The sequence below is a fragment of the Piliocolobus tephrosceles genome, chromosome 1 (assembly GCF_002776525.5).
Source record: "Piliocolobus tephrosceles isolate RC106 chromosome 1, ASM277652v3, whole genome shotgun sequence".
NCBI classification, from domain to species: Eukaryota; Metazoa; Chordata; class Mammalia; order Primates; family Cercopithecidae; genus Piliocolobus; species Piliocolobus tephrosceles.
Genome location: NC_045434.1, coordinates 96,009,230 through 96,020,241, shown reverse-complemented (window position 1 = coordinate 96,020,241; position 11,012 = coordinate 96,009,230). Strand labels below are relative to the sequence as shown.

Sequence of the window (11,012 nt, the reverse complement as noted above, 5' to 3'; positions counted from 1 at the left end):
CCCCCCCCCCCCCCCCCCCAACATGATATCTGCAATTCCAGTAACTACTACTGAGGCTGTTTTATTTTAGTTTGATGCACTTTGCTTTGTTTTATTTTACTTGATTTTGTTTTGTTATTTTTTAAGGTTCTTAATTTGTACTCAGTGCAGTCAGCTTTTCGCCAGATAAAGGTAACAGAGAGGGAGAAGTAAAGTAGCATGCAGTGAAGTTTATCATGATTTTAATTTTTTATTATTTTATTGGCCATCTAATTTGTTTTTTAAAAAATTAGAGTGTGTAGCAGTTGTATACATTTACGGGGCACATGACATGTTTTGACAGAGGCATGCAATATGAAAAAAGCACATGGGGTATCAGGATTTTTTGAATGAAATTAATCTTTTTAAAAATAGCAGCACTATTCATCCAATTGACTAAAATGGGCTTGAATTTAAAAAGAAAACAAAAATGTTGTGATCTTTATTTACAAGACATTTTATAGAAGGCACAAGACATGATCATCTGTTTCAAACTTTTTGTGACTTTAGAGAGGATATAGAAACTTTACAATTTTCAGAAAGAATTATAAAATACTAACACAAAAGAAAAATAGGTCCATAGTAAACTTTAACTTATTCATCTAAACATTACCCTATTTCTTCTCACCAAAGATAAATGCATAATCATTGTGAATATTTTCTCAGAGCCAAACTTCCGACAATATATAAGCATATGCTTTTTGTCACTCAACTCGAAGATCTAGTCTACCTATTGTTTTTTAATATTAACACTTAAAACTATTTTTTGACAGAAAATAATGACAAACTTAGATTTTTTTTTCATTTTAAGCACTCATAGTTCTAACTAAATATTTTTGTATTGAGAAATGATTATAAACCAAGAAAAGACCAGGTTTTGTTTATATTTGTTACTCAGTTCACGATACTAGTTAGGAAGATTTTTTTTTTTTAACTATCTAAGACAGTAATCGTATTTTTTTCTACAAATCTCCCCACAATAGTACTTAATGAGCCAGGAGCTTCTGCAATTCCTTATTTTCCTCTCCACTGAAGTTACACATTTTTATTTATTTAAATAAAATGGGATTCAACTCATTTCCTCATTGAGCAGATATTTTAGGTGCCTACTATGTACCAGACATTGTAATGAAAAGCAATGACTTGGGAGAAGTCTCTTTTCTCGAGAATCCTTAGTCTAGTAATTTTAAAATAATTTTAAGAGTCTCAATCATTCTATTTCACCAAATTTTACAAATTAAATAAACAGAAGTTATTTAAGAAGTAGCATACAGTGGGTTCTGCCTCTACTTTAACATGAAAACTGGAAAAATGAAACAGTCTCTTGATGAAGAAGCCAGTTAACTCATGAGTCACTTAGTCAGAAACAACTTCATTGTTTCTTTCAAATATATTAAAAATTTCAAAAATGGCAAAAATTCTTATGTTTATGTGCAAGTCAATTATAAAGGAAATTGGAAATTAAATTAACTTTTCTGAATACCTTCTATTTGCTTGACATAATACAAATACTCACACATAAAAGCATGTATTTGTATGGCAAGTGTTATCCTAAACAGCTTACATATATAACCCATACCATCATCACAATAATTCTAAGAGATAAGTACTCTTATTGTTTTATTTTTCCAATTAAAAAAAAAAAAACTGAGAGACAGAATAATTTGCCCAAGGTCATGTAATAAGACATGGCTGAGCCAGGATTTGAACCATGCACTCTAACTGCAGAGTCTTTACTCGGGGCTGCTACTCAAGACTAACCTTTGGTTTGATGTATCACCTTTTAAGATGAAGAATGTAATACTTCCAAAGGGTTGAGAACTTACTTACATCCCAGAGCTGACAAAGAGCAATACAAATCCATGTTTTGCTGACTTGAAAGCCACGTCCTCTTTCTTTTCCGTTTCACAGCAATTTTTAATTATCTGTATCATGTTTTCCTTCTCTATTTTAAGAGAATGGAATTAAAACTGAGTGGTATTAAACCTATGTTTCCTATTTACTGAACTTCAGATAATAGTAAATAGGAAACAGAGGTTTAATATCACTCAGTTTGAACCTCCTCTGTTATCAGAAGAGGTTCTTGTTCTTGAAGTCTGTCATCAAATTCCTAAGGGCTGAATAAAACTATTACAGTAAAACTATTCGAAAAGAGTAGTGACATGTGACCAGAATGGCTCCTGACACTTAGAAGGTACTCAATACATATTTATTGAATGAATGGTCAGATTCCTATAGAATGGTAACACAGAATGTGAACAAAGAACCAGTAATGAGCTAAGAGACTGCCTGGAAATAAATGAAGTGTTATCCCAGTTTTCTATGGGAAAAAATTTCCTTTTAAAATTTTTTATCAAATTGAAAAATGGTGAGGAGTAAAGAGTGGTTACTCCTAAAAATATGAACTAGGCCCTTTGGAATCTGAAAGGTTTCACTATTTTCCTTAGGGGAATTCTCTTATTTTAAAATAAAGAGCTTAATTTTTTATTGGGAGATGTTATTCTTTTTTGGCTAGTTTTTATCTTTCCCAACTCCAGAAAAGCACAGTTCCCTACAATGGTCAACATCCTTCATAGTAGTGCATATCAAAACCCAACAGAGGCTGCTCACTTTCTACTGTAGTCCTAGGTCTGTGGTTCTCAAGCTAATTATCCTGGATGTGCAGGTATCCAAACCCAAGAAGCAACATATATACCTAAAGAGATAACTGTCCAATTTCCATGCCAGTTTGTTTTCCATATAATCTTATTGTCATCTACATTCTCTGAGCATCTTTATGCTTCTGAATGTGTACTGGTTGTAGATAATAAGAATAAATACATAGCATGTTCTTACTCTTTTTAAAAAATACATATATCACCTGAATGCAGTATATTCATCGTTCACATCTACTGAGTTATTGATGCATTACAGTTACTTCTGTGTATACTTATAAGCACAATACCTGAGTGTGTTTGGAGTTTGCAAACGTGCATGTGCTTATACACTTGGGTCCCCAAATAAGGAAGGGTACTTACCATTATTATTTTCTGAATTACACTGTCTTTTTCTGGAAGACATTATTTGTGAGATTGTTCCTCAGAAAAAGGATGCACACACACACACACACACACACACACACACACATTTCCCCTCTCCACCTTCCTCTTCCTGTCTCATCGGGGAGGACAGGCAGTGTACTTCGAGCCAGTCTAGGGTCTCTTTTGTGCCTGGAGACTCCACTTAGCTTGCTACCTCTTCCTTAATATCCTCCCAGGATCCCCTTGAGCCCTGGAAAGGCCAAATATATTCCTGAAGGCTGTGTCTCTTGGGAGGTCCTTTGTGGATAGAAGGGAGTTGGTTTGTCTCCTCCAGTAGCTTGAAAGCAGGCAGAAGCACAAATAGCTCCATTCTGTGCCCTCTTCAAGCAGAGACATAACCAGACTTGCCCAGAAACTCTCTAGGCTTATGTACGTTGTTCTCCTTCTCTTGGTCTACATGATTTCTTCTCTTTTCTCAGCGCAAGCAGGCCATCCTTGATAAAGCTAGGTAAGAAAAGGGTTACATTCCTGAGAAAATGGTGAGTTGAAAAAAGACTCTCAGATATTTCCAAAAGCGAATTTAGCCATCTTTTAATTATTTATTTTTATGAAGGAAAGTAGGGAATAATTGAAGATAAATTGTATGTAAATTACTGATTCATCCAAAATTTTATTTTATTGATTTTTAAAGATACTTTGTCATCTTTAAGCCTATAATGGGTAGTGACACAAGTTATAGATGGAGAGGAATTTAGTATATACATAGATTAATTCCAGTTCCGCAAAGATTTTTTTCAGCATCTGTGTATATGTAGCCATATGAAATATGTTAAGGATTCAGAAATATAGTGTAATATGGATTCCTATGTCATTTTAAGACTCTACTGTGATAGCTTACTCTAGGTGAAATAGGCCTGAGTATGAAAATTTCCCAAAGGTCTGTTCTGAAGATGCCTCAACTTAATGCATCTGCACGACTCTGCCTTTCAAAACACAGATTCCAAATATACTCTGACATAAGGGACACAAAGAGAAAGTGGCATAGAGGATGGAATTAATGGACTAGTGTAGATGAATGAACATGTGTATGTGAGAAGGGGTGGATAGAACATAGGTATGTGAGCAAGCATGTGTGCTTTTATGTTAAATAAGAGAGGGACTGACAAACAAAATGATATCTGGAGAGTCAGATGGCTTATAATATTACTCCTGCTACATTTTTTCTTTTATTTTTAATTAATATGTACATATATAATTGTATATATTTGTGGGGTATATAGTGATGTTTTGATCCATATAATGAACCATGATCAAATCGGAATAATTCGCATATTCATCATCTCAAACACTGACAATTTCTTAGTGTTGGGAACTTTCAATATCCTCCTTCTAGCAATTTGAAACTATGTTTCATTTTATTGTTAACTACAGTCATCCTACAGTGCTACAGAACACTAGAATTTCTAGTGATAGTGCCATAGAGCAAGAAAAATTCCCTTTCTGTTGTCCTGGTTAGTCAAAAAGATGCATCACATTATGTGACAACATTTGTTTTCAACTTGAAATCCTGAAATAAACTGCAAAGATTAATCATACCCAAATGAGACCCATAGAAATTAAGCCACTTTTCCCAGAGGACCTAGATGGAAATTAAGTTATTTCAAAATACAAGTCATGGTTTTGGAAAGTTATAAAGTATAGAGGATCAGGGATATGAAATAGATATTTTTTTGCTAAAGTCTTCAAAGCCAACTCACAATAGAAACAGAGAGGTGCGGAGGGGCTCACTACAAAGCAGCAAGGCATTCTGTCCTACCACAAACCTAGGAGCTGTTACACATATCACCCTCAAGCATATTTGTTCCTGAAAGGGCCTAGGAAAAGGGAGCTGGATTAGAATTGTATCCCTTTAAAACCGATTTGAAGGAGTAAGAATGTGTTCCTACGCTTTAGCAAATGCCTTACTATTGAGGGTCCAAGACTGATATGCCCACCTCTGGCTAATCTACGATTTTTTTTCTCACTTCCCTGCAGGAATTAGTAGAAGATTGAGTAGTAGATTGAGCACAAGTGATTGCTCCATTATTTCTTTCACTACCTATGTTCCATTTTTGAAGACTTCTGAGACCCTCAGTTTGGCCAAACCAATCCCCACAGAGCTTGTATGGCAATTTTTAAAATGCCTCCATTACCAGGAGCAATTTGACGTCATACATTTTCTTCCCTATACCTCATTTTCCCACAAACAACAGAGCAGGTCATTTCCTAGACCCATTATTATCCTGGGGCTCATTGCCCACTAGCTATGGAAAAGGTCATATCCACCCTCCCTGGGAAATCAGAAAGAGAGCCTCTTGGTACTTTCTGGTGGAAGGCTCAAGGGGAAAAAAGAAGATATTCTTATTCTCTGATTCCAGAGTGAAACTAAGCCTTAAATACCAATTGTATTTTCCATAGCCTGATGATATTTGTCCCCATTAAATGTCCCAGTTAAGCTGGAATCATCCAAAGAGGATGATCACAATCTTCAGGGAACTGATAACTGGATATGTGTGTGTGTTTATATATATATATATTCTCCATACATACATATGGAAATTGAGTGGCTTAATCTAAAAAAGGAGAGACATGATGAGACAGGGGTAATGGGGATGGGGGGAGGGAATTGGAGGTTTAAAGGACCTTATGGCTATTTTCAAACAGTGAAGTCTATCCTTTGAGAAGGTTGCGAGACTTACTTTCAGAAACAGAACCAGGACCTATGAATGTGGGTGCACTGGGGTTCAGAAGAGAAAGCCTTCCACCTCCCAAATCAAAAGTTTCTCTTATTTAAAGTATTGCTAGTTTTATAAATACTGGATTTCCATTCCTGGAAAAAGTCAGGCAAAGTCTGGGTGAATACTTGCATCTATACATTGGTGATTCACAAATGTGGTAGGGAGCTAAATCATGTTACCTCTCAGGTTCTTTGCAGTCCTACAATCCTGTGTTTCTAGAGCTGAAGGATCTCATTCTACTTGCTTAGCAATGTGTGTGTGTGTGTGTGTGTGTGTGTGTGTGTGTGTGTGTGTGTACATGATCAATACAATGGACAAGCAATTGTGAAAGCTAAAAAATATATTTTTGAGAAAATCATAGTTATAAGACTCACATTAACTTTTATGATTCTATTCAAATCAGGCTAAAACTTAAGGTGATTTGTCCTTCTTGAGCTAATAATAATTGGGTCAGATAAGGAATTAATTTGAATGAAGTGTGTAAGATAACAGCGAGCCATAGAAGGAATTAAATTGAATGAATTGTATAAGACAATTGGGGATTAAAGCTTGCCAGGGACTAAAATGTAATCATTAATAAATTGCTACTGTGCCACTATATAGTTGTTTAAACTTAGAGAAAAATCACTTAAATCACTCTGGGATTTCCTTATCTGAGGAAAAAAATAAGTTTGGATTAAAATACCACTGGTTTTAAAATGCTATTATTTCATGAGACAAGTCCACAACGCATAACTGAGAGCTGGCTACAAGAAAAAGTGAGACGGTTTAACCTGCTGCTAGGTAATATGGTTGAGATCCAGAGTACCGGAACCTTCAACTGGCTCTTGGCTCTCAGCCCGGTCCTTTGATTCTCCTTAAATTTTCATTCCTTGCCTAGAGTGCCATTAAAACTATTTTTAAAGGTACCATTTAATTCTCAGAAGAAAAAAAAAAGCCTCACCCAATTCATAGATCATCCTCTACATACTCATACACAAAAATCAGTGGATTATAAAAAAATAAATTTGCTCTTTAATTCCAATTCTGCCATTAAGCAACTTAGCTATGTACCATTCAGCTAGACATTTAATATCTTCGCGTCAAGTCAGCACTGTGACATTGGTGCTAACTCCACGATGATGAAGATCAGATAGAATGATGTGAATGTGCTTTCACATACACAAATGTGAGTTACCATCTGGCAGTAAAGATGCTTCCATATATTCAGCAGAGCCTCCTCAGAGTCCAGTTGCTATAAAACTTCCACTGGAAGGAAGGCTGTTAACTCTGTGAGCCTTGCTCTCTTCCTCACAAGCCTACCCAATGGACTGTCTCAACAGTCTTAGAAGGCATTAGGATGTGACCCAGACAATCTAGCCCTAGAAATTTATGGCTAGTTTTAGGAATTAGGAAATCTAGACCCTTATTATATCTACAATTTATGTGCCTTTTGATAAAGCACTCTACCTCTTTATACATTAACTTTCACATTTATCAAAACATAATTCTGTATATACATATGTGTGAATAATTTTGAAACTTGAATGAGAGCATATTGTACTTTGAATTGTTTTCCTCTTCTACTTGACTGCTAGAGACCTCAAAGCTAAATTCCATGCTCAAATGATAAAGCTGCTTAATCAGATGTTCTTTATATAATACTGTATACTCCCTTTCCTTTTTTATTTCTTTTTATTTTTACTTTGTGGAGCTTCATCTGGACTCTGCTGGAATTAGAGGAAGAATGAATAAATGCATAGCTCTGTGAAAATATCCCCCACTTTATTTACTTATTCTTATTCTTAAAATTAAATTAGTTGTTTTTATTTCCAGCTTCACGTCTGAAGCAACTACCCTAAGAATGACAATATCTATTGCAAAGGAATGGAGAATATATTGCATTATTTAGTAGAATTATTCTAACTATGCTTTTTAGGCTAGGCATCTTCTACAGGACACTGTGGGTGGTCCCAAGAAAAGATGACATTATGGTATAATGTCTTGCCTGTGGTTTTCTAGAATATTAAAAAAAATAGACACAAAGATTAAGCCCAAGGACATGATTCTTGAGACTTATATCCTATTACTATGAACCAAAAAAGTGCCTCCCAAATAGTAATACTACCTTCAATAGCTAGAAACATGTTCATTTCATCAATTCATTGAAAAGGATGGTGATGTAGTAAGAGAGAGCAAGATGAAGTCTGGCCCACACTCTTCACGAATAGATTTTAAGTTGGTTTGAATTTTTGGACTCAAAGATTTTTTTTTTTTTTTTTTTTTTTTTTTTAATCAGGATGAAGAAAAAGATTAGGAGGTTCATGATGGGACTTGCTTGTAAGTCCCACTCCCACACTGCCTAGTGAATACCACGCTGTGGTGAGCAAGGACAGGTTTTGTGTTGACTGTGCGTGTGTTTGTGTTTGTGAGTGTGTTTCTCAGGAACTGTATTCCAACAGAAAAGAAAATCATTTGCATTTACACTGTAATATATTATTTGCCTTTTCTGGGTTATCTGTGTCCATTTCCTTCTCTAACAAGGAATAATCCTGCCTTTCTATTCTGCCTTTCTTTCAGGATTCTAAAGCTGAAATCTAAGTGAGAAGAGGAAATGGATAGTGTTGGCAGTAGTTTTCTGGCTCTTTCACCTCATGATCATTCCTTAGGAATTTAAAAAAAAACCCTTTCCTAGTTGTCCTACACATTTATGCCATAAAATTGAGCTGTTGAGAAATGGGGAGCAAGAGTAAAAGTGGCTCTGGAGAAGAGCAGAAAAGAGAATGGAAGCAATAGGACACAGAGTGAGATTTGAAATGGGAAGGTGTTTAATATCACTAGATTTGGGAATGATTCTCAGCCTAACACAAAAAGAGGTAACACATTTCGCGAAATTAATGAACAGAAATGCATAAGAGTCACTAATTTGCTCGTTTTCTCTACTATTACTCCCAACAGATTATGGTTTTCTAATTAGCACCCTTGGAAAAGTCCCACAGTCCTCTCCCTTTTCTCATTAACAATGGCTGCTGTTTGCACCAGTTTTTTGCTGTTTTTGGCAGGGGTCGAAGTTGGGGTGGGGGGGAGCTCTGTGTGTGGGGTAGAGTGTGTGTTGTTTTAAAAGGAGGAGGAGCTATGTATGTGGGGGTAAGTAGAATAGCCTGGAAAGGTAACAGCAAATATCACAGGAACTGAATTTAAACTCTAAATCCCATTTGATGTTCACAAAATGTGAACCCCATTGTATTATCCCCATTTTATAAATAAAGTAACTAGTATTCTAAAAGATTATGTGATATTCTCACTTAGCTGTATGAAGACAAAAGTTGGATTTGAATGCACTATTGTCAAACTCCTAAGCAAGCATTTTATACAATGGATTGTATTGAAGAAAATATTACCCTTCAAGTTATCCAATCAGGTTTGCTCTCTGAAGAGCTGGTGAATAATTGCATCAAACCTGATTTTGCTGTTAGTCCTATGGGTGGGCTCAACTATTGCTTCATTCAAGCTTAAGCACCTTGTTAGACAAAAGCAGGAAAATTCTCTGCATTTTACAGATAGGTGGGGTCATGCAAGCACTGCAGAGTCACACAAATTGCTCCTAGAGAATGGGTAATTGGGCCTTCTTCCTCCTCTCTATATTCAATAGATGGGGATGTTTTGCCTGTAGTGAAAGGGTGGTCTGGAGACCATTTTTTTTTCTGTGCCCAAAAGTGATATATTGGCAAAGCACAGAATTAGGATTTAGAAAGTTATAATCTCTATTTTGTATGACCTTGGACAAGTTACTGCTCTTGAGAAAATTTGAAAACAAGTTAAAATATAAGCTCCTTTTTCTCAAAAGCTTTGGTTCTCACCATAATTCAAGAGACAGTAAGATAAAAAAGCAGAGACCTCCTATTGTGATAAATTTGCTGGTGGTGGGCTCTAAAATACAAATAACCATAGACTAGTGCTTGTGTCATGGAAGGAACTGACTTTGTCTGTGCCCACAGCCAGTCATGACCACCATAATTCTGGAAGTAGATAATCGTACAGTGACAACACATTTCATTCTTCTGGGGTTTCCAACACGACCAGCCTTCCAGCTTCTCCTTTTCTCCGTTTTCCTGGTAACCTACTTGCTGACGCTGCTGGAGAATCTTCTTATCATCTTAGCTATCCACAGTGATGGGCAGCTACATAAGCCCATGTACTTCTTCCTGAGCCACCTCTCCTTCCTGGAGATGTGGTATGTCACAGTCATCAGCCCCAACATGCTTGCTGACTTCCTCAGTCATGACAAGAGTATTTCCTTCAATGGTTGCATGACTCAACTTCACTTTTTTGTGACCTTTGTCTGCACTGAGTACATCCTTCTTGCTGTCATGGCCCTTGACCGCTATGTAGCCATTTGTAATCCACTACGCTACCCAGTCATCATGACCAACCAGCTCTGTGGCACACTGGCTGGAGGATGCTGGTTCTGTGGACTCATGACTGCCATGATTAAGATGGTTTTTATAGCACAACTTCACTACTGTGGCACGCCTCAGATCAATCACTACTTTTGTGATATCTCTCCACTCCTTAACGTCTCCTGTGAGGACTCCTCACAGGCTGAGCTGGTGGACTTCTTCTTGGCCCTCATGGTCATTGCTATTCCTCTTTGTGTTGTGGTGGCATCCTATGCTGCTATCCTTGCCACCATCCTCAGGATCCCTTCTGCTCAGGGTCGCCAAAAGGCATTCTCCACCTGTGCCTCCCATCTGACCATTGTAATTCTCTTCTATTCCACAACCCTTTTCACCTATGCCCATCCCAAACTCATGTATGCCTACAATTCCAACAAAGTGGTATCTGTTCTCTACACTGTCATCGTTCCACTCCTCAACCCCATCATTTACTGTCTGAGGAATCATGACGTAAAGGCAGCCCTCAGAAAGACCATACATTGCAGAGGAAGTGGGCCCCAGGGAAATGGGGTTTTCAGTAGTTAAAAAATGTTTAGATTCTTTTCAGGCTTGAACTGAGAGATGATCACGACACACCTTTCCCCTCAGTCTTGTCTGTGGTTATCCCCCAATCTTCAGTACTGTAACACTGCTCTCCTCTGTGTGCGTGTGCGTGTGCGTGTGTGTGTACACACAATCATGACTAGAGAAACATGTTCTCAAAAAGTAACCTCTGTTATCAGGCTGAGAGACAAGTTTTAAAATGGTAGAAATCTATTTGA

The 11,012-nt window shown here is 36.9% G+C and overlaps 1 protein-coding gene across 1 annotated transcript; it reads left to right on the top strand.

Moving 5' to 3' along the window:
• The first annotated feature begins 9,798 nt into the window (after positions 1-9,798).
• LOC111543972 (olfactory receptor 6Y1) lies at positions 9,799-10,776 on the top strand. Its single transcript, XM_023214372.1, has one exon. The coding sequence runs from the start codon at positions 9,799-9,801 to the stop codon at positions 10,774-10,776; it is 978 nt and encodes a 325-aa protein (XP_023070140.1).
• Positions 10,777-11,012: the final 236 nt, after the last annotated feature.

Bases quoted from the DNA above. Each gene is read 5' to 3' on its own strand.
- LOC111543972 (XM_023214372.1), top strand. From the start codon at position 9,799: ATGACCACCATAATTCTGGAAGTAGATAATCGTACAGTGACAACACAT.